The 23783-nt window shown below is 50.2% G+C and overlaps 1 protein-coding gene across 1 annotated transcript in view; it reads left to right on the forward strand.

Annotated features, from left to right (window-relative positions):
• Positions 1 to 20877, forward strand: part of LOC309838386 (myosin-13-like) — a gene marked incomplete at both ends in the record, with an annotated part of 42982 nt that extends 22105 nt beyond the window's left edge. The window contains 19 exon segments of the mRNA XM_082679450.1: positions 2730 to 2760; positions 2764 to 2989; positions 4823 to 5061; positions 7138 to 7338; positions 8235 to 8361; positions 8451 to 8569; positions 10265 to 10461; positions 10810 to 10939; positions 10943 to 10993; positions 11382 to 11547; positions 12544 to 12625; positions 12627 to 12666; positions 13541 to 13843; positions 13924 to 14127; positions 15958 to 16083; positions 16384 to 16554; positions 18653 to 18751; positions 18845 to 18940; positions 20383 to 20877. Coding sequence (XP_082535576.1) covers positions 2730 to 2760; positions 2764 to 2989; positions 4823 to 5061; positions 7138 to 7338; positions 8235 to 8361; positions 8451 to 8569; positions 10265 to 10461; positions 10810 to 10939; positions 10943 to 10993; positions 11382 to 11547; positions 12544 to 12625; positions 12627 to 12666; positions 13541 to 13843; positions 13924 to 14127; positions 15958 to 16083; positions 16384 to 16554; positions 18653 to 18751; positions 18845 to 18940; positions 20383 to 20877 — 3103 coding nt within the window.
• Positions 20878 to 23783: the final 2906 nt, after the last annotated feature.

The following is a 23783-nucleotide window of genomic DNA, read 5'->3' on the forward strand; positions in this document are numbered from 1 at the left end:
TTCTGGCATCAAGGTCCTGCTTCAGCAATGTTACAGGAGAGCAGAGGAATTAGATGATCAAAGAAAAGATCCCAGCTCCACCTACTACTGCCCAAGGGACCACAGCTGAGTTCTGGTCTATAAAAGGAGGATTAAAATGGCATTTTCTTTAGGCATTCGCTTAGTTATTAATTCATTTATTTATTGAGTGAGCGCTTATAAAGTGTTGACTCATTTTGTAAATATTAACACATTTAACCCGCCTTAGAGGGCTGTTGTGAGGATTAAATAAGCCAGTACACGTAAAGCATTTGAAACAGGTCCCATCACAGGAACAAAACAATTGTAACTATGTATGTGGACGGACGTTAACCAGACTTATTTTGGTGATCATCTCACAATATATACAAATATCGAATCAATACGTTGTACAGCTGAAACTAGTAAAATGTTACATGCCAATTACACCTCAATGTTTTTTAAATGCTGGTAGACAGCACTACAACAATAGCTGTAGGTGAATTTAAATAAACTCTGTCAGTTCATGATTAAAGAGGTAGACCAAAATATATAAGAGTGGGGGCTTCCCTGGTGGCTCAGTAGTTGAGAGTCCTCCTGCCGATGCAGGGGACACGTGCCCCGGTCTGGGAAGATCCCACATGCCGCGGAGCGGCTGGGCCCGTGAGCCATGGCCGCTGAGCCTGCGCGTCCGGAGCCTGTGCTCCGCAACAGGAGAGACCACAACAGTGAGAGGCCCACGTACCGCAAAAATAAAAAAAAATAAAAAAAAAAGATTATGAAGAGGAGGTGACGCAGACCCTCACCTCCCCACCCTCTTCCTTGGAGCTGACTATGGCTTCCTGCTCTTGTCTGGGGATATTAATTTACTCGGTCACCCCTTTAACCCACATTTACTGAGCTGCAGTTCTGTGCTAGGGCCTCTGCTTGGCACTGGGGATGCAGAAATGAGCCCTGGCCTCCAGGAACCCGTAGAGGAGCAGAAAGCAGACACGTGCGTGGCTAGCTTTAACGCCTATGACAAGCGCAACGTCAGTTATATTCGGGGCGGGGGGGACTCATTGGGGTTGGCGTGAAAGGGTCAGCAAGAAAGAACTTTCTGAAGGAGGCTTTGCATGGCCTGAGAAAAGGTGGCCTGGGGGGATGGAGACCGACAAGCAGGTCACATGCCTGGGGCGAGGCGTGGAGGTCCCCACATGGCACATTAAAGAGCCCAGGTTAAATCTTCTAGTTGATGAGGAGCCATGGAGGAGACGAGTGAGAGGATCAGGTTTATAGCTCAGAGCAGTCACTCTGGGGGACTTCCCTGGTGGTCCAGTGGTTAAGACTCCACGCTTCCACGGCAGGGACCATGGGTTCGATCCCTGGTCGGGGAACTAAGATCCCGTGTGCTGCACGGCACAGCCAAACACACACACACACACACACACACACACACACACTGAGAGGTTGCTCTGGCAGCTACAAGAAGAGCAGGCCTGAGAGCACAAGAGGGGCCAAGACCAGGCTGTAACAGAAGTCCAAATAAAAGATGACAAGGACCTGAATTAGGAAACAGATCATGGGGGAGAGAAGGGGAGGCATTGAAAAAAGCTTGAAGGGCCTTAGGCCTTCAGTAATTCAACAGGAGGAACAGCAGCTCTGATGGCTGGTCCTGTGTGGGAATGTCAGGGAGAGGGGAATTTGATGGAAGCACCTTGTCCCGATTCCCCGACATCTCATACGGCTCTACCGTTGTCATCGCCATAACACGCCACCATTACATATTAGTGAAGAATACCTCCCGGGCATCTGTCCCGGCGAAGGGAAAGGAAGCCAGCATGGAAACGAAAAAAATCTCAGAGAAGGGACCAGTTTAATGGAAAGAAAAGCGAGTTTTCAGGTTCACGTGAGTTCGATACGAAGCTGTGGAGGATGAACATTAGGAAACAGTGTCTGTGTCACTGGGACGTAGGCTACAGTCTAAGTTCGGAAAAAAGATCAGTCCTAGAAAGGCAAGAGTCTGGGAGGTGACCAGTGGGCTGGAGACAGGTCCTAGGTGGACACCAACACTTCAGCAGGAAGCAGGAGCCCATATGGCAAAACACAGTGAAACAAGAAAACTGTCTTATCAGGGAATCAAGGGCAAAAGGATTGGGATTGACATATACACACTACTATATATTATAAAATAGATAATAAGAACCTACTATATAGCATGGGGAACTCTACTCAGTACTCTGTCATGACCTATATGGGAAAAGAATCTAAAAAAGAGTGGATATATGTATATGCATAACTGATTCACTTTGCTATACAGCAGAAACTAACACAACATTGTAAATCAACTATATTCCAATAAAAATTCATAAAAAAAAAAAAGGTGAGAGTTAACAACTCAAATGTGGGAGAAAGACCCAATAAAATGGGAATGAAAGAAGCTCATCACATTGTAATTGGAGGCCACTGACCACCTTACGCTGAGCATTTTCAGTAGGGTAGTGGGGATGGAGGCCAGGTGGATGGGAGACCCTCAGTGGCCCTGGACCCTCGCTCCCCTCCCAGATTTGCATGTGCTGTTTCCTCTGCTTTTCATTTGCAGAAGGGACTCTGGAGTCCATAGGAGCTGCACAGCTTGGCTGTACCTCCTTCCCACCTGGACGGGAAAGGTGAAGGTCATGGGGCCTGGGGGGCAGGTGAGCGGAGACTGGGCCTTGCTATGGCCCATTAACCCCAGTCCTAACGATGCACAGGGACTCCATCTTCTGCATCCAGCACAACATCTGATCTTTTATGAACGTCAAGCACTGGCCCTGGATGAACCTGTTCTTCAAGATCAAGCCCCTGCTGAAGAGTGCAGAGGCCGAGAAGGAGACGGCCACCATGAAGGAAGAATCTGAGAGAGCCAACGAAGAACTGGCCACAGCTGAGGCTCATCGGAAGGAACTGGAGGAGAAAATGGTGTCCCTGCGGCAGGAAAATAATGACCTCCAGCTGCACGTCCAGTCTGTGAGTATCTCCCTGAGACCAGGAGGCCCCACCAGTGTCTATTCAAGAGACAGCAGTGCCACTCAGTGGGCCTACAGCGTATTGCATGACTACCCTGCCAGGGAAGGAGGCCAGCCCTCAGATCACCCTGGAAAACACATCTGCAAAGAGAATTTCTGCTCGCTCTGATTTCTCCCTGTCTTCCATAGCGGAGCAAGATGTATTTTGCTGTGGGCATGAGGGGGATGTGTCTGTCATCAGAATAAAAAGCTGTCAGGAATGCACCAGGTCTTTTTAAAAACTGTAAATAAAAAGACATCACTGGAAGTTCCCTGGTTGCCTAGTGGTTAGGATTCCGGGCTTGCACTGCCGTGGCCTGGGTTCAATCACTGGTCAGGGAACTGCGATCCTGCAAGCCGCACAGCGCGGCAATAAATAAACAAATGTTTAAAATTAAATCATTCAATTCAATGTAGAAACAGTAACTTTCTATACGTGATTTTCAAGAAAATAATTATACTCTAAAAATGCTTTATATATACGTAATTCATAAATTACTGTTCATTTCCTTTACAACAAATATAAAATAAAATAAAAATGCTTTAAAGATATGCATTTTTTATCAAAGAAATAGGGAAAATGAAACCATACAACCAGTAGGTAACACTCTGGCAGCATAATGGTCTCTTTTCACAGAGTTAAGACATTGATCATTTGCCCTTTTTAATAAACCCCCAACATTTTACTGCTCCCCTTTTCACTTTCCCAGTCAGTACGTGCAGCTGTTAGGAACCCTTTCCCAAGCACAGCGGGCAGAACAAGGTTTGGAATCAGATCTCTTGGTTTACATCCCAGATCCCCCACTTGGGAGCTGTGTGACCTTCGGCAGGTGACATCCTTTTTGTGCCTCAGTCTTCTGTAAAATGGGCACAGCAAGAGTAGCCACCTCGCAGGGTTGCTGGGAAGATCAGGTGAGTTCGTGCTTGTACAATGCCAGCACACAGCACACGTTCAACAAACACAGAGGCTATTCCCGCCAGACTCTTTTCATCCTTTACCTCGAAATGTGTGTCCAGTTCTTACAATACTCTGGTAGGAGAAGACACAGTCCCATTACGTTTAAGAGCATAATTAGCTAACCCTGGCCACTCCAAGAGACTCAATACAGAGTCTTCTGGGACATGTATGTATTAAGCGATGACACAATCACTCATTTTTGTCTATTTGGAGTTTTCAGTTCCGTGGCTTGAGGAGGCAGGGCTGAGGAGACACAGGGTGCACTTTTCTGTGGAGACTCTAAAAAGGTAGTCATGGTTGGGAACTATTAGTTAGCTTGTGAAAGCACAGAGGAGATGAGTTGTTTTTCAACTCCTGGTAGAAGGAAGAGTAAAATGGCTGGGGGTCCAAACGTGGCAAATTTGCAGAGGCTCTATGAATGCCATGAACGCCTTTGCTTGAGATTAGCTTAGGTGATTTTCTATTCAGTAGATGACATCCTTAGTGGTTAATAAAAAAAGGACTTGGATGATATATATGTGCGAGTGTGTGCGTGGCCATGACTCACTCCTTGACTTGGGCCCAGGTAATGGCCTTTTGGAGGGCAAAGCCCTTCCCTTCTGGGGTTGGTCAAGAGGCTGATCCAAAAATAACAATCTGTAAACAACAAGACGCTACTGTAGAGCACAGGGAACTCTATTCAATATCTGGTAATAAACCATAATGGAAAAGAATATGAAAAAGAATATACATGTATAACTGAATCACTTTGCCGTAGAGCAGACACTCACATGACACTGTAAATCAACTATACTTCAATAAATTCAATTTTTTAAAAGACATCACGATCTGGTTCTTTCAGGAAACAGCCTGATGGATGCCGAGGAACGGTGCGAGGGGCTCATCAAAAGGAAGATTCAGCTGGAGGCCAAAGTGAAGGAGCTAAATGAGAGGCTGGAAGAGGAGGGGGGGATGAATTCTGAACTGGTTGTCAAGAAGAGGAACCTGGAAGATAAATGCTCCTCCCTCAAAAGAGACACTGACGACCTGGCGCTGACCCTTACCGAGGTGGAGAAGGAGAAGCACGCCACGGAGAACAAGGTGAGCACGCCCAGCCCCCGCCAGGAGGAGAGAGGCGGGGAAGGAGCCCGTTCACCCAACATTGTCCAGAAGTGAGAGGGGAGCCAGTGGACGGGCAGTTACATCCCAGCGAGTCCGCCTCTGCCCTGTTCTAGACCCCATAGGCTCTTCCCCCGCTCCGGCTGCCTGCCTGGTTGCACCACAAACTTCTAGCCCTAACCCTTCCTCCACAAGCCAAGAGATGCTTCAGGAGAAGCATGTGGCACAGGGGGAGCCGACAAATGTGCCTACAGGGCCAGGCAGATGATGAGGGAAGGAGGTGATGAAGAAGGCAGAAAGTGGACCACACCAGGGATTGGCAGGGAGGTTAGAGGCACAGGGACCCTCGTGCATGCACGAGGTTAGAGGCACAGGGACCCTCGTGCATTACTGGTAGAATGTAGACTGATGCGGCCTTCGGGAATGCCATCTGGAAATTCTTAGTCAAATGAAGAATCCACACATCCGGACTTCCCTGGTGGCGCAGTGGTTACGAATCCACCTGCTGATGCAGGGGACACGGGTTTGAGCCCTGGTCTGGGAAGCTCCCACAGGCCGTGGAGCAACTAAGCCCGTGCGCCACAACTACTGAGCCTGCGCTCTACAGCCCGCGAGCCACAACTACTGCAGCCCGCATGCCACAACTACTGTGCCCCTGTGCCTAGAGTCCGTGCTCTGCAACAAAGAGAAGCCACCGCAATGAGAAGCCCATGCACTGCAACGAAGAGTAGCCCCTGCTCGCCACAACTAGAGAAAGCCCGTGCACAGCAACGAAGACCCGACACAGCCAAAAATAAATTAATTAATTAATTTAAAAAAAAAAGAATCCTTCAACCCAGTGATTCTGCTCCTGGGTATACAGACCAGGGAATTCTTCTGCCAGGTCCACGAGGGGACATGTATGAGGATGTTCATGGCAGTGTGGCTTGTGGTGGGGGGTGCTGGAGGCAAGATTGGGGTCCACCCTGGAGGGATGGAGAGGTACGGGGCAGAGGACGCATGGCAGGGTATACTACACAGCCATCAGGGCAACAAGATGGATGCAAAAGAGGACAAAGGAAGAAAGAGAAATATACAGCATGGTACCATTTATGTAGACTAAAATCACACGCACACAAAATCACATACACTTTACAAAAGTAAATGAAAAACACAATCCATGATTCACACCATAATCGTTGCCAGTGAGACAGAGGCAAGGATGAGGTTGGCCAGGTGTGAGATGACCTGCGTCAGTGTGGGACAGACAACCGGGCGTTGATAGGGAGGTGATAGGGAGGGGTGGGGACTGCGGCGAACTGGAGAGCACTTGCCCTGCCCCCAGGTGGCAGCCAGGGCCCAGCGCCAGCCAGCTGGTGCCCGGTAGCCATGTGAGTCCAGCACTGCCAGAGCTTCCAATTTTCCTTGAGAAACCAGACATCCCAGATTTTATGTGAAATCTCATGTTTTTTCAACTTTTATTCAAAAGTTGTAAACTATTATGTGGCCAGATTCGGCCCATAGGTCAGGAATTACCAACCTCTGATCTAGCAGAGCGTCATACATGAAAAAAAGTTCAATTTAACGCCTTAAAATCTCTGCGGTTGGTGCCGCTGTCCTGCTTCCTGACACACAGGACTCCTGTTCTGGCTTTTCCTGCATAGCACCTCATGCCTGTCCTTCTTCCCCTTCCTGCCTCATTCTAAACCCCGGGTCAGCTAATAAACAAATCCCCATGGATGTATTGCGATGAATATAGACTGTTGTGTTCCTTCCAGCGGCGGCATATTTGCATTTATCCGTGTCCTTCCTTGTACCATATAACACCCTCTTTAAAGGAATCAGCCTTTAGGGGAGGGTTTGAGGCTCTGTGATAGGCCAGTGAGGACTGAAAAAACCCAGAGGCTGCCAATTTCAGGATGATGCAGCCAACACTGTGAGCACCTGCTGCGGAGGCAAAAAAGCAGTAGCCAAAAAACAAAAAAGTCACAGAAAAGGGAAAAAAAAGAATCAACAGCCTTTGCCAGAAGCTTCTGGTTTAATTGTCTGAACTTTCAATTGGTGTTGATACTCTCTTAGGTAAAGAATCTTTCAGAAGAAATGACAGCGCTTGAAGAAAACATTTCCAAACTGACCAAAGAGAAGAAATCTCTGCAGGAAGCCCATCAGCAAACATTGGAGGATCTTCAGGTTGAAGAAGACAAAGCCAGTGGTCTCACCAAAATAAAAGTCAGGCTGGAGCAGCAAGCAGAGGACGTGAGGATATTTTATTACTACGCCGTAATATTGATTACCTGTGGAAGCGCAGGCAGGATGGGGTCTACACAGGACGCAGGGGTTGAGAGTTCCGACTCTAGAGCCAGAATCCCTGAGTTCAGATCTCAGCCCATTCCAAATGAATCTAGAATGCTGAGTGAGCCACTTAACTCATGAAGCCTCAGTCCCCACCTTGTGAAATGGAGATACAATTAGCTCTACCTCGGAGGGTTTGCATGGAAAGCTCTACCTCGGAGGGTATGCGTGGAAAGCTCAGCACGTAGAGGGTGTTCAGTAAAATGTCAGCTGCTAGTGTCATCATCACTAGCACCCACTTGAATGTAGGTCTTTGGGTTCCGAAAGCTCCAATCCTGTTCTAATTTTGTTAAAAGTGAGTTCCAGGGCTTCCCTGGTGGCGCAGTGGTTGAGAGTCCGCCTGCTGATGCAGGGGACACGGGTTCGTGCCCCGGTCCGGGAAGATCCCACATGCCGCGGAGCGGCTGGGCCCGTGAGCCATGGCCGCTGAGCCTGCGCGTCTGGAGCCTGCTCCACAACGGGAGAGGCCACAACAGTGAGAGGCCCGCGTACCGCAAAAAAAAAAAAAAAAAAAAAAATTACTATACTATAAGAAGATCCCATGGTTCCTTTGAGTGTCATCTTCTCAAAAGTTTGTTTACAAACCAGTAAATACTTATCTATTAAAAGCTGATGGTCTAAGATATTGGTGATTAAGCAGCAATCACACATAAAAATAAAGAAAACCTGAAATGACCAATTTTTTAAACTGACCTTTATGTGTTCTGTATTTTCATTCTTATTTTACCTAATGAGAAGCTAAATTGTCAAACGGTTCAATACTGGGCACCAGGGACCCATGTTTCCCATTCATGTTGGCTTTTTCTTTTCTTTTCTTTTTAAAGAGTAACGTGGAAAGAACGTGCCAGACTGTGGAAGACCAATTTAATGAAGTCAAAGCCAAGGATGACCAACAGACACAGTTAATCCATGATCTGAACATGCAGAAGGCGAGGCTGCAGACCCAAAATGGTGAGGACGGGCAGGGCCCGGTGGTGGGACCACTGGGCCGTGGGAGAGGGTGGTCCAACCTCTGACGTGGGGCCACATCTGTTTGCCAGGGGAGCTGAGCCACCAAGTGGAAGACAAGAAGGCTCTGATTTCACAGCTAACCGAAAGCAAGCAGGCCCTCACCCAGCAGCTGGAGGAGCTTAAGAGGCAGCTAGAAGAAGAAACCAAGGTAAGGGTGGTTGCCTCTGTTCAGGAAGGCAGAGTCAGGTGGAACCTGAGAAGTCACCAGGCCGGCTGGGGGCACTGCTGCCTCATGAAGCGTGATGTTCCTCTTCCTTGTAGTAGAAGGAACCTGTTCTTGGAGGTTACAGGACCTTGGCATTGGATCTCCTTCTTCAGAGCTAGAAAACTCTACCAGGGTGCTCCATCCTCAGAGCTCCTCCGTGCCCCCCTGGAGGGGCTGATAAACGCCCCTCCCCAGCCAGGGGCATCCCCTCCCCATCACTGTACTAGCTTGGGCATCTCTGCCTCTGTGCATTCTTTGTGCATTCTTTCACTCTGCCCAGCAATTCATCCCAGCCCCTTGAAAGGCCCTCCTCTTTCTCCTTCATCACTCTTTGTGTATCACCAGCTACAACACCCACATTTAAGCCCCCCTCCTCCAAGAGTCCACATTTGGAGCACCCTTGGGACATCTGCATAAACATGGACACCATTATCACCTTCTTGACGTCAATATCAAGCTATTTACGTTTATAATTCATGTCTCCCCACTAATCTGTAAACTTCTAAAGGGCAAGAATTATTTTGCCCCGCTGTAACAGTAAACAGTAAGTACAGAACAGTGCACACAGTAGGTGCTTAGTAAATGCTGTTGATGGGTGTTCGAGCACTAGAATAGGAATCTAGAAGTCCGCAAACCTGCATGAGTGTAATTCTGAGGTTACCATGTGCCAGCTAAAACTTACAGGGCAGTCTCTTGGAACTCCACCAAGCTCCATCTGCCCCTTCCAAAAAGGAAGTGCTATATTAGTCTCCCATCTTCCTATTATAGGGTAGGGGTATTTGGTGGACTGGATGGAGGCAGGGGGAGTGGAGAGAACCAGAACCTGAGAAGGTCCATTACAGGAGCAAGGCTGTCCTCTGGCCAGGATACAGCTAAGCTTTCCTTCCTGGGCAAAGTTTTGTTGTTTATTTGTGTCTTTAAAAGGATAAAAATGTATGAGTTATTGCACCGGGTTGACCAGAAAGTATTTTGTGACCATTATAATGAGAGCTACATTGTCTTCCCGACCAGGTGGGAGTGAGTGATGGAGGCCTCTGGGCATGTCCCCCTCCTGTTTGGGAAGAGGTGGCAGAGCTGTGGAAACGGCATAGCTCATGTCAGAGTTCCCGGGTGGGGACACAGCCCACTGGTGACACCAAAAGATGCTTTTGGGGTTTTCATGGTCACAGTACTCCATAACACTGCATTAAGTAGTGAGAAAATTATTCTCTTTGCAATTCTACTTCAATTCTTCTGATTAAATAAGGAAAAGGTCTCGCTTTGGATACCATCTCTCTAACACTGATGTATCTTCCTCACTAAGACGCAGAGAGTAGGCCTCAGACACAGAGGCACAGCAGCGAAGTACTTCATTAGAAGGTGAAAACACCGCCTTACCTCCATTGCATTTATTATAGTTATCTTCTGTTTATGGCAAATGTTAATGGTTTTCCATTTAAATAAATATATTTAAATATAATAAAGGAGTCAACTTTTTAAAAAATGAAGTAAATAAAACAGGAGATATACTGCTACAGCAAAGTTTGTGAAGGCAGCAAGGGAGTGATACAAGTTGGGAAACACTGGTTGAAACAAAAATACCTTAACTTGGAAAATGGCCACACGTTTTTGCAATCTGTCACCACTGTGATTCCGCAGGCCAAGAGCGCCCTGGCCCACGCCCTGCAGTCCTCCCGCCACGACTGTGACCTGCTGCGGGAACAGTATGAGGAGGAGCAGGAAGCCAAGGCTGAGATGCAGAGGGCGCTGTCCAAGGCCAACAGCGAGGTGGCCCAGTGGAGGACCAAATACGAGACGGACGCCATCCAGCGCACGGAGCAGCTGGAGGAGGCCAAGTAGGGGCTCCCAGGTTACGGTAGGAGAGTCGACCCTAAGACACAAGGGAAGGGACAGAGGACAGACCTTCTCTTCCTCCCCAGGCCTTTGAGTTTTCTTAAACACGCAGACCTGGTCTCCCTGCCCCTCTCCCAGGGCACTGTCCATTCCGCCTGGTCCCCTCGGCGCCTCCTAGGTGACTGCTTTGCCCATCTGGGGACTCTTCAGGTGATACGTACTGTCCAATCGTCAAACTCTAGGTCTTCTCAAATTCCAGTCCTTTATAGATGGCTCAATTCCCTTCCGATCTGATAATTACTTCTGAAATGGTCCACCTTTGTCAACAACAACAAACCTGGTTCTCTCAGGAAAAAACTGGCCCAGAGGCTCCAGAAAGCAGAGGAAAACACAGAGCCTGTGAGCTCCAAGTGTGCTTCCTTGGAGAAAACCAAGCAGAGGCTCCAGGGAGACGTGGACGACCTGATGCTGGATTTGGAGTAGGCCAACACCGCCTGCGCCTGCCTGGACAAGAAGCGGAGGAACTTCGATGAGGTCCTTCCCCACCGCTTGACGGCAGCCACAATGCAAGAGATGTGTGAGATGCACACCTTCGGGGAGGCCCTCGAGCATCAACTCCCAGTGTGGAGGGTTTGGGGCTTTGCGCTGTCTCTTTACTTTTGCGGCAGTCCCTCCAAAATGAATTTTATTTTTCGTTAAAGTTAATTCAGCTTACTTTGAGATCAACATATCTTTCAAGAATACAGCAGATCTCTGTAGTGATATCAGAGTTTGGAACCCCTGAGTTTGGGGCTCACCCTGTTTCTTTGGTCCCTAAGGATAGAAGGGTCCAACCTTGTCATTGCTGACGGCCCTTGTTGACATGACTCATCCAAGTCCCTGGCCCTTTCGGCTTCTCACGTGTCCCTCTGTCACCTCCTAGGTCCTCACAGAGTGGAAACAAAAATTGAATGAGAGTCAAGCTGAGTTGGAAGCTGCTCAGAAAGAGTCCGGGTCACTTAGTACTGAAATCTTCAAGATGCGCAATGCCTACGAGCAGGTGGTGGGTCAGCTAGAGACACTGAGACCGGAGAACAAAATTCTGCAAGGTGAGCTCTCCCCATCACAGGGGTGTGACAGTCCCCAGCTCTCTCCCCATCACAGGTGACAGCCCCCAGCTCTCTCCCCCCAACAGGTGTGTGACAGCCCCCAGCTCTCTCCCCATCACAGGGGTGTGACAGTCCCCAGCTCTCTCCCCATCACAGGTGTGTGACAGTCCCCATCTCTCTCCCCATCACAGGTATGTAACAGTACCCAGCTCTCTCCCCATCACAGGGGTGTGACAGCCCCCAGCTCTCTCCCCATCACAGGGGTGTGACAGTCCCCAGCTCTCTCCCCCCAACAGGTGTGTGACAGCCCCCAGCTCTCTCCCCCCAACAGGTGACAGCCCCCAGCTCTCTCCCCCCAACAGGTGTGTGACAGTCCCCCTTCTCTTCTGGCCACCCCTCCCCCATTTGGCCACAGCATCCTCCTTCCTGCTGCCCCACAAAATCCTCACATCTACTCAGTTTACCCTGAGACCCAAACTCCCCCGATGTGAGGCATACTCACAGCCAAGCCTTGCTCTTGAGAACAGAGGGCTCCCTGGGCTGCTAAGCTCCCTGCTCTTCTACAGAACACATCTTCCATGGATTCTGTCTCTACATGGCTTTGTGTCCTTGACCCTGTCACTAGATCGCTTAGGATCTCAGACTGCTGACTATAAAACTAGACCAGACCCAGTGCCCCCTAAAGCCCCTTCTGTTTCCGAGACCATGATTCGATGTGTTTTCTCCACAGCTCTCTCCCCCGGTCCTCTGTGCCCATTCTGTGTCCTGTGTGAAGGTTCAGGGTCATACAGGTGTTCTGTTGCTTCTCCCCATGCATCTTCAGGTGAGGCCACACACCTGTGTCTTGTCCACACCTTCCCCGAAAGGTTTCACTGTACTTGTTCTCTCCTATATGAATGTCACGAATGAATCACCAATCCCCAAATTCCCTGGCAAATGCCTGTGCTATCAGACAGAGCCTGTGAAAACAGCCTAGATCAGGCCTGTCCTTTGCAGAAGAGATTTCCGACTTAACCATGCAGATTGCGGAAATGAGCACGAATCTTCAGGAAGTGGAGAAGACCAAGAAGCAAGTGGAAAGAAAAGTCAGACCTCCAGGCTGCCCTAGAAGAGGTGGAGGCACATGTCTGGGATGTGAAGGAGGGCGGGGCACTGAGGAAGGGGACTAGACCACCCCCAGGGGCCCTTCCTGCAGGAGGCACTGGGGCTCCAATGGGAAGAATCCAGCCCCACCCCCGCCCGGGGGGTGGGGGGACCAGCTGCTCTCTGCTGCTTGTCTCCTGGGTGTCCTCTAGTCCATCATATTTCTCCTACTGAATAAATAAACTTGTTCATTATGTCCTCAACGTCTTCCTCTGAGAAAGCAAGAACTCAATCACCAAACATCCTGAGAGGCAGCTCAGAATGCCTTAGTTTAAACAGAGTTATACACAGTCATCTTTGGCTGTTGGGAATTCTGTGTGGTCCAAAGAGTGCAGTATCCTGATGTAATCATCAGTTGTGGCCAGTGAGGGGTTTGGGGCTTTGCGCTGTCTCTTTACTTTTGTGACAGTCCCTCCAAAAGGAATTTTATTTTTCGTTAAAGTTAATTCAACTTACTTTGAGATCAAAGTACTTACTTTGAGATCTTAAGACGTTCTAGGGAAATCTGCACTATGCAGGATAACAGGAGAGCAATTCCTCTTTCTCTTTTTTGAGAAGACGTTGGCTCCTGACTTATGGTCACTATTTAAAAGGACACAGTAATCAAAATTTTTACTAATTGAAAACGATGCTCTGTCCTCCTCAAGACATAAGATTGTTAACAAAGCTTCAGTTCTAGTTTCATTACTAGTAACAACTTGGAAGCAAACTGTTTGACCTTTTTGAGTACTGTTCTATTTATTTGTAAAATGAGTCTAATAATACCCATTTTATCATAATGCGGATGAAAAACCTCATTCGAGAAGGTGGCTGCCCCCGGCAATCCCAAGCACTCCTTGACTTTTATCAGGGTTCCTTGGAGTATGAAGAGAGCAAGATTTTGCGTGTCCAGCTAGAGTTGAACCAGGTGAAATCTGAGCCTGAGATCACTGAGAAGGACGGAGAAATCGAGCAGCTGAAAAGAAACAGCCAGCGGGCAGCAGAGGCCATGCAGAGCGTGCTGGACGCTGAGATCCGGAGCCGGGATGATGCTCTGAGGCTGAAGAAGAAGATGGAGGGGGACCTCAGTGAGATGGAGATTCAGCTGCGCCACTCCAACCGCCAGGTGGCAGAGACCCAGAAACACTTGTGCTCAGTCCGGAGCCAGCTCAAGGTGAGTGCACGGCCCCTGGAGGACCTGGCGGGACCTCAGCCTGCCCTGGGCTCCGGTCTCACCCCTGGTTTCTCATGAAGGACTCCCAGCTGCATCTGGATGATGCCCTGAGGGGCAATGAGGACCTCACGGGGCAGCCGGCCATCGTGGAGCGCAGGAATGGCCTCTTGCCGGAGGAGCCGGAGGAGAGCAAGGTGGCCCTGGAGCAGACGGAGCGGACCCGTAAGCTGTCGGAGCAGGGGCTGCTGGCGAGCAGCGACCGCGTGCAGCTTCTTCACTCCCAGGTGTGTCCATCCTCACTCCACCCAGGGTCCACCCTGGAGGCAGGCAGGACCCAGGCTTGATGGAAAGGAGTTCCCACCACTCCTTCCAGGCTAGTGGTCAAGACAAACTTTCATTAGGCCTAGTTCTTGGAATAACTTTGTCTCTAGATGGACAGATTGCTAAGCTTTCTTTTATCCGAAGATAAAAGATCATGGGGAAATAGGAGCAAGGAATGACGAATTATTGCATAAAAGGGCTGGAAAAGGCTTCACAGAGGCAGTAACATATAAGCTGCAAGCTTAGAAAATTAGGATTGTCTTTTGAAATAATTACTTTTAGGAAAGTTGAAGAATTCCTTGTTTCATTTTTTACTTTTTTGGACCACACCACATGGCATAGGGGATCTTAGTTCCCCAACCAGGGATCGAACCCGCACCCTGCGCGGTGGAAACACAAAGCCCTAATCACTGGACCGCCAGGAAATTCCCCCAAAATTCCTTGCTTTAAAAACTATTTTTTGAATTAGCCAAAAAAATAGAAAAATACCAACCATATTGTTAGCATTTTGGGATCTCTTATTCTAGGCTCTTGTTTCTATACAAATATATTTTTTGTAAACGTGATCAATCCTTTTGCAACTTTTTTTCATTTAACAACGTGTTGTGAACATATTTCTATATTTTAGGGGATTTTTGGGGTTTTTTTGTTTTTGTTTTTTGTTTTGCGGTACGTGGGCCTCTCACTGCTGTGGCCTCTCCCGTTGTGGAGCACAGGCTCCGGACGCACAGGCTCAGCGGCCACGGCTCACGGGCCCAGGCGCTCCGCGGCATGTGGGATCTTCCCAGACCGGGGCACGAACCCGTGTCTCCTGCATCGGCAGGCGGACTCTCAACCACTGCGCCACCAGGGAAGCCCATATTTCTATATTTTAAAATAGTTTTCTACGATACAGTTTTTTAATGGCAGAAAAGCAGTCCACTTTAGTTGTGTATTATGACACTTTTATTTAATCAGTCTTCTATGGTTGGATATTTTTAGACTGTTCCCAATAAAAATTTTTATGATTAGAAGATTGTATGACAAACTTCTTCATAACTAAATTTTCACATATATCCATGATTACTATTTCCTTAATATTCCTGGAAGTATATATTCATGGTCAAAACAGCAAAGACATTTATGATATGTTGTAAACTGGTCTTTAAACAAAGTTGTCCCAACTTTTATTCCCATGGGGAAAATATGTGAGAGTGCTTAGCTATTATTTTTTTAATCTTCACCAATTTTATGGTTGAAAATGCCTCATTTAAAAATTCTTGTTTCTTTGATTACTAATGAGGTGGAACATTTTGTCGTATTTGTTGGCTACTTGTATTTCTTCTGGTGTGTCTTAGCTATTTGTACTTTTGCCCTTTTTTCTTAATGATTTGTCTTTTTTACATATTAAGGAAATATTTTTTCAGTAATGCACACTGCAAATGTTTTCTCGTTTGTCATCATCCTAACAACTCTATGTACAATGTTTTGATCATGAGAATTATTTTTCATTTCACAGTTATGTCAACCATTTCCTTGTTCCAGCACGTTTAACTAAATAATCTATCCTTCCTCAAATATTTGAATGTCCACATTTATCATTTACTCAGTTCTTTTCTGTACAATTCTCGGGCCTGTTTTGGGATAGCTGTCCTATCAAAAATGAAAGCGTCTTTTTCATTTTTTTCACCTGTGTGAAAAATAAGACATGGAACGTTCTCGAGATTGACTTCTTTCCCCACCCAACCCTCTCCCTTCCAATCGTTGTACGTGTCCAAATGTAGCCCGAACCTCTTATCTAATTTTTCTTGTAGAACACGTGCCTGATAAATAGCAAGAAAAAACTGGAAGCTGACATAGCCCAATGCCAGGCAGAGGTGGAGAACTCTATCCAGGAGTCCAAAAATGCAGAGGAGAAGGCCAGGAAGGCCATCACGGATGTGAGCTCCATTCTTTCTTATCAGAGATGCTGTCTGGAGATGAGAAAGGGGCTTCTAAGCCGGGACCTGCAAGTAGGTTTCCTCTCCTCACCCCTGCATTCAGTCAGTGGTGGCTTCCTGGAGAGACGGAAGGAGATGGAGCCTCAGCAGAGGCCAAGCGGGAGGGGAGCCATGCAGAATCAGCGGCGGCTGCGGGAAGGAGGAAAGCATCAGCATGCCTAGTACCAGCCTCACAGCATCCTCCGTGTGCCCGCATAGGAGGGGTGGGTGGCCCACTGATGCTCCTGTGGACTTAACCAGGCGGCCATGATGGCCGAGGAGCTGAAGAAGGGGCAGGACACCAGCGCCCACCTGGGGCGGATGAAGAAGAACCTGGAGCAGACGGTGAAGGACCTGCAGCACCGCCTGGACGAGGCTGAGCAGCTGGCCCTGAAGGGCGGGAAGAAGCAGATCCAGAAGCTGGAGGTGCGGGTAGAATGGCGGGAGAGGACTCTCACTCCCAGAGTGACACCAGTTCAGCCGCCCCTGGCAGAACCACAGTCCAGAAACTTAGGTGGCGGGGAATTGGGCACTGAGTCGACTGTAGGTTCAGTTTGAGGACCACTTGTGAAACTCCCTGTGAGCCAAGTGTCCCCCCTACTTCTCCCTCTCCGGTCCCTACGCCCCAAGACACACACAAACCCATTTTTGAACGCGTATCCCTCGATACCTACAATATAAGGACGTTTCAAATGTTCACATTCTGTTTTTATACAGATTCAGATCTACATAAATGGAAGGGGAAACATACCTTACAATCATAAGATTACACATTTTGGTGCAATTTACATTTTGGACCAGGCTCCACTTTGATAAACAATGGCCCATCCTACATAAGATATGCAGTCTCCCTTGCCCTCCCATTCCGGGATCTCATTCCCTTCCCAGATTTCCTAATGTCGAAACACAACTTGCAATTCTGCTGCTTTCCTCAACTCCATCCTAAATGCAGGGTGACTGGCGTTTCCCCCAGGCTAACTCGCCAGCAAAGTGCGATCCACACACAGGACAGTCCTGATTTTTCTTTACCTGGGAGCGTAGTTTTTAGTTTCTTTGCTGGTGGTTCCCTTTGTTTCCTATACCCCTTGCTTTTCCCGTTAGACCCTGGATGGTTTATTTGTTTTTCTAAACAGGCTGCATTACCCATTTGCAGTTTGGAGAAGGACTAGGAGGAAGAGGATGTTAAACTGTCTCTGCTGTCCCCCAGAGAAGGGGCACGAAAGAGGGAAAGAGGATGAAGGGGAGGAGAAGAGAGGGAAACAACTTCTCCCAGCAGGAAAGACCCGAACACATTCTTCATGCCAGCCTCCCAAGGATGTGGTCACCAGCACTTGTACACTTTAAATGTGAAACAATTTTTTGGCTAAAAACTACAAGGCTGTAGACACATGAGTAACAAAAGTAAACACCAGGGAAGTCAGAGCTCCCTCCAGAATTCTTTAAACGCTTATTTTTAATTATTCCCAGTCCTCTTCTATTAAAACAAACTTGGGCTTGTCCTTCACACGGACCCCTCCCTGGACGGAGGAATTAGATCCCATGCCACCCTCTTTGATACTTTGATTCCTGGGTTGGCAGGGAACCCTCCTCCAACCTCCCCTCTGTCGTGGTGAGGCACCTTGACTGTCCTCCAATCCCCAGCTGCCCAGTTATCTTAGCTCCATGAACCTTACAGAGGCCTAGAGAGAATTCCCAGGGAAGCTGATGGAAGACAGCTTCCCGGGGCCGGTGGGTGGGGTCTTCTCTGGAACAGTGCCCTGAGCTGCCTGTTCCACTGGTAGATTTCAAGGTTGATCCAGTGGGTCTGCAGGCCCAGAGCCGCCCTCTCTGTGGCTACTGGGATGCCCAGGGATTGGCTGCCAGCTCCACCACTGGGCTCTCCCTGGATTGAGGAATCGGGCCCCAGGTGGTGACCTGCACTCTCAGTGGCTGTCCTGCCCCCTCACGACTTCAGGAAACGCAGACACAGCTATGAAATCAACAATACCTGTGTAGCGCTTTATCATCAAAAAATACTTCCACAGACTTTGTCTCATCTGATCCCCACATTCAAGGTGGTTTGGGCAGGAATTATCATCACCATTCTAAATACACGGAAACTCATACTCAGTGATGACAACGGGCTTACTTTGGATGGATCAGCTGGACGGGGGGCTGAAACACACCTTGGACTCTACCTGGCCCAGGTTCTCTCCATGACCCCTGCCACCTTCCTTGATCAGGAAGCCCTCACCGAGCTGCATGGCCCCAGGGGAGGCGTCACTTTTTTGCGAAGCCTGGTCCACTAGGCGAGGCGCGTGCACCCGGGGTGCTCCTGCCCAAAGACGGTGTCTCGTTGTCACTTGCACAAAGCCACGGCACGGACTAGTGGCGGCCTTGGGAACCACATGTGTTCCTGAGCCCTAGGAGGAGTCATCTGCGCAAAATATAAGTAGAGCATCTTGAGTTTACCCTAAAACAACCGGCACGTGAGTGGGTGAGAAAAGCCTGGGAGGCGTGACCTGACCTCTGTGCTCTCTTCTGGGAGCAGGAGTCACATAGCGGGCTAGAGGCTGAGCAGAAGAGGGGAGCCCAGGCCCTGAAGGGTGCGCACAGATACGAACGGAAGGTCAAGGAAATGACTTACCAGGTAGGCAACGGCTCTCCTGCATCCCCTGGATCTGACCCAGCAGAAGCAGCGGGGGAGGGGTCTCGGGCCCTGGCAACGACGCTGTGTTGGCAGGCCGAGGAGGGCCGCAAGAACATACTCAGGCTCCAGGACCTGGTGGACAAGCTGCAGGCCAAAGTGAAGGCTTCCAGGAAGCAGGCGGAGGAGGCCATGAGTAGGGGGGTCCCGGGGAGTGCGGGGGGAGGCGCCCTGGCCCCGAGCAGGAGTCCGTCCCTGTTTCACAGCGCCCGCGGCAGCTGAGGCCTGAGTTTTCATTTGCAGGCTATAAACACAAGCTCAGGACGCCTGCCCTTTCCCTCCCCGGTCTGCATTATGCAAACCTGCCCCACCTCCCCCTCCCCTGGGCCTCCTGCCTCACTAGTCCTGGCCCCGCCCCTCCATCCCTTCCCTCTGCCTCAGCCCACCTGGCTTTAATCCCACCCACACTGGCTGACTCCACCCACCCCCAACTTACTCAGAATTCCCTGCCCAGTGAGCTAACCTTGAACACCTGGCCTTAATTCACATCATCACATCTCAGCCCTGGCCCTGGCTTCTACCACATCCATCCCTCCCTGGCCTCCCTAGCTCCCACCCTCCAGTTCACCCTTTTTGATCTGCCCTTGAGCAAACAGGTGAAACCAACAGTGAGGAAATAGTTTGGGCTGAAACCAACATTTCTCAAATATCTTCTGGGGCCACTAGGTCTGGAGGATGTTAATAGCAGGAAGTTGGGGCAGCAGGTGGGGGGAGGGGGAGGTATTTTACAGAAAAGAAATCGTTTGGGAAACTCTGGGTTACACAAAGTTGGACTGTGGGTGGCTTTACTTCAAGGATTTCTCAGATTTTGCAGGGAATACGGGATGGACTCCAGAGTGGAAAAGGCGTTCTAGATTGTAGCATCTCCCACCCTTTAGTGGACCTTGGCATCTTTGTATTGGAGGCAGAGCCTCCCACAGGACCAGTGTCCTGAGGAACAAAACCTGGGGGAGTCTGGCCTAGATAAATGACGAAGGGTGTGGCCTCTCCCCTGTCCTTTTTACTCCCCGCCCAAGAGCCTGGTGCTTCTGTGCTGACCTCTGGGAAGCAGATCTGAACTGGTTAAGGTGGGGGAGGATCAGTACAGTCGCAGCAGGACTGGCCAGGCTGGAGGGGCCCTGGGAGGCCACCCTCATCAGAAACGCTTGGATGGCTCTCAGACCCGTACAATGCCCGGGCTGCAGGCAGACAGTACGGGGAGCAGGCCCAGGCGGGGGCGGGGGGGGGAGGGCGGGGGCTGGCCCTTTGGTGTCTGACAGCTCCACATGCCTTGGGACACTTGGATTTCCTCCCAAGAGCTCCGGGGTTGGGGGGATGGCAGAGAGGCGGGGTGCAGGGGAACATGCAGGCATCCTGGGGGCAGCAGACCCGCGAGGTAACCAGGCAGTGCACACAGGAGCCAGGGGCATCGTCTTCACCGCTGCAGAGCTCAGCTTTCCCTCCTCTGCCGCCAGGGAATTGGGGGCCCAAGCTCTCCTGGTTCCACGGCTCCCCAGAGGCCACCAGGGACCGGGGGCCTCAGCGCCAGAGTGAGGGACTTCCTCAGCCTCCTGCCCCCTCCACCTTCCGTTCAGGAGGAGCAGGCCAACACACGGCTGTCCAGGTGCCGGCGGGTCCAGCGCAGGCTGGAGGAGGCCGAGGAACGGGCGGACATCGCCGAGTCCCAGGTCAACAAGCTGCGGGCCAAGAGCCGCGACATGGGGGCCCCAGTGAGAGCAGACTTCCTCCCCAGACGTCCTAGGACCCAGGACCAGGCAGCACCCAGGAGAGTTTGGAGGGTGCCTGTCAGTGCGCCTTCCCCGCTGCTGGTCGTGCAGCCACAAGACCCCGTGGTTGTGCAGCCACAAGACCCCGTGGTTCCAGGCTCACAGGAGCAGTGCAGGACCAGGGGCCAGACCACCCTATCATGCCCGCCACTCCCTGTTGCAAGAGGCGCTGCCCAAGAAGCCTCTGCTTTGGGGGGGATTCACCCCAACTCCGGGAGCTCGACTGGTTTGTTTTTACAACGCGCGAAGGGAGATAAAGCCACGCCTGAATATTTTCCTGAGGCTCCAGCTGCCCCCGCTTGAAGACAGCGCCCAGCCTCACCTTTGGTTTGACTCATTTCCTGTGTACGATTCTTTTTCTCCCCCAGAAGATGGAAGAATGAGCCCTTCCCCCCCGTTGCCATGGGACACCTCGGGAAAACGGAGAGAAGGTGTTGTGAGAAATAAATTCTCATGACTACTCGGGTCCCTGGCTCTGCTGTGTTTATCATCACGGTCCATTCCTCCTCTGTGGGGTGGTTTGCAGATTCTTGCCAGGTCTGTTTATAAACTATAAAGAAAGTAAGGGACGTGAAAGCAGACCCTCCTGGCCCTGAGAAGGAAAGGTGGAAATCCAACCATCTGGAGATATATCACCAGCTCCCCAGCAGTTAAAAATAAAAACCCTTTCAGATAAGCACACCCCTTTTTCTGCCTAGGAACTCATAATTCTTTCCAATTCAGTTCCCCTAAATTTACAGACAGGGAAACTGGTCCCAGATAGACTAAGCACTCTGACTGTAGTTGTCCAGGGTGGTGGGAGACTAGACCCCAAGATCCCAGGCCCCCCAAGCAGGGCTCTTTCCACCAAGCAGCTCTGCTTTTCCATCCCGTCCCCCCCCAGCGGCCGCGTCTCCACTCCTCTCAGACCACCCACAGCTCCCAGAACATCTTTGAGGCAGTAGGCGCTCCTGAACCTGGGATGCATTCCTGGGAGGACAGATGCTTCGGAAAGGACTGCCTAGGGGCTGGCCTGTCCGGCAAGCCCTGCCCCTCCTTCGGGTCCCTCCTCTCCACGCACATGGACCCTCCCCCTGGTGCTTGAGCCGAGGGTGAGGGGCGCAGCTAGTCTCAGGGTCGCTCCCAGATCCCAGCCAGATCTTGCTGAGTGTCATTATGTTGGTTTGCTTACCCTGAAGGGTCGTAAAGCAGCAGGACAAACAAGGACAGGATCAGAAGCCGAGACGAAATCTGAGCCTCGGCCTGACCCCTTCGTAGCAGCAGCTGTGTGGCCTGGGTTGGCCGCATACATTCTCTGAACCTGAGTTGCCTCAATGGTTAGACTGACCCATGTGGTCAGGGGCATGGACTTTGGGTTCCAGCAAACCGGGATGGAATCCCAATATTATCACATACCAACTGTGTGGCCTCGGGCAACTTAAGACTAACGGTCTGAGCCTCAATTTCCTTATTCTGTCAGGCAGAGATACCAATAAAAATCCCAGCTTTCCCGGGACAGATGGGGGGTTGGGGTGTTGGCAAGGCGTGCAGGGCTCCTGGCTTGCTATGCACCAGGCACTGAGATGCACTCTCCTCTAACATCTGAGATCGTCCCTTCTCTCTGGCCTTCTAGGTCCTCCTTTCCATCTCATCACCAGCCCACCCCTTGTGCCTTTGACACAGTGGGGCTGGAAGTCAACGATGGGTGGCACCAGTCGTGGTGGCAGGAAATGATTCTGAGGTCGGGTGATCTCAGATGTCTGACATCGCCACCACCATCATCACTATCATCCCCATTCTCATCATCACCATCATCATGGCTAAACTTGAGGACTGAAAGGGTCATTAAAAATGATCTCTTCGGGGGCTTCCCTGGTGGCGCAGTGGTTGGGAGTCCACTTGCCGATGCAGGGGACACAGGTTCGTGCCCCGGTCCGGGAAGATCCCACATGTTGTGGAGCAACTAGGCCCGTGAGCCATGGCCGCTGAGCCTGCGCGTCCGGAGACTGTGCTCCGCAACGGGAGAGGCTGCGACAGTGAGAGGCCTGAGTACCGCGATGAAGAGTGGCCCCCGCTCGCCACAACTAGAGAAAGTCCACGCACAGAAACGAAGACCCAACACAGCCAAAAATAAAATAAATAAATAAATAAATAATTTTAAAAAGCTAAAAAAAAAAATGATCTCTTCAATCTCCTCAGTTTTACAGGCAAGGAAACCAAGGCTGTTCTCAAAGTCCCCAGATACCAGATCCTAATCCTACATTTCTGCCACCCTACTGCATCGCTCTCCCAATAAAAGTAATACAATTTCAAATACACGAGCAATTTTGTATGATGCTGAGTATTTATGGGACCGTTTTCCTCTTTTCCATCCTGGCCTCCCAACAAGCCCATCAGGAGGTCAGGCAGATATTAATACCTTCACTTTCTGACGGGGCTGCAGATGGACTGTGGCTTTTCCAATGCTGAGGAGGAACTGACATGGTAGCTCTTCAGACTCACCGTGCAGCACGGAGTCTCACACAGTGGCCTTTCCCTCTGTGTGGGCATGGGCTTTCGTGGTGAGAGCCCTGGGGCCAACCTGCCGGGGTCCCAGTCTTGCCCTGCCATTCATAGCTGTGTGATTGGGAACAAGTTACTCCATGGCTTTAAGCCTCAGCATCCTCACGTATAAAACGGGATGTAACAATGTACTTTAGAGGGTTATACTGAGAAGTAAGTAAGAATATGCAAGGAACGCCCTTGGTCTGGAGCCAGACACACAGTTTGTACCCTGGTAGCCTGGCATCATGGTGGGCAGAGGTAACACATGGTCTAAGGGCACAGGTGGAGTGTAAGACAGGGGCCCAGATGGGCTGGGGCTTTCACTGTGTCTCTAAGGAGCTTCCTCTGGTTTGAGGGGCTAACACACCATGCATTTGAGGGTCATCAAAAAAATCTCCTGTGGAATCACTCCTGACACCCCAACAAAAGCAGATCTGGATTCCATCTGCTCAAACACTCCCCAGGTCACCTGGAGCTGCCTAGCATCTCTGCACTTACCTGGTCCCCCACCTCCCCACCCTGGGCCCTCAGATCTCCAGCACATCATACTTTCCAGAAGGCCTTGGGCAAGTAAGGGAATGTCTCTGAGCCCCAACATGGGGTAGGAAGTCCTGGAACTTCCTACCTCAGGATGAAGTTGTTGAAAGATTCCCGCGTGGTGCTGCGCAAGAGACTTCCCCAGAAAC

The sequence above is a fragment of the Grampus griseus genome (assembly GCF_964374135.1).
Source record: "Grampus griseus genome assembly, chromosome: 20".
In the NCBI taxonomy this organism is placed as follows: Eukaryota; Metazoa; Chordata; class Mammalia; order Artiodactyla; family Delphinidae; genus Grampus; species Grampus griseus.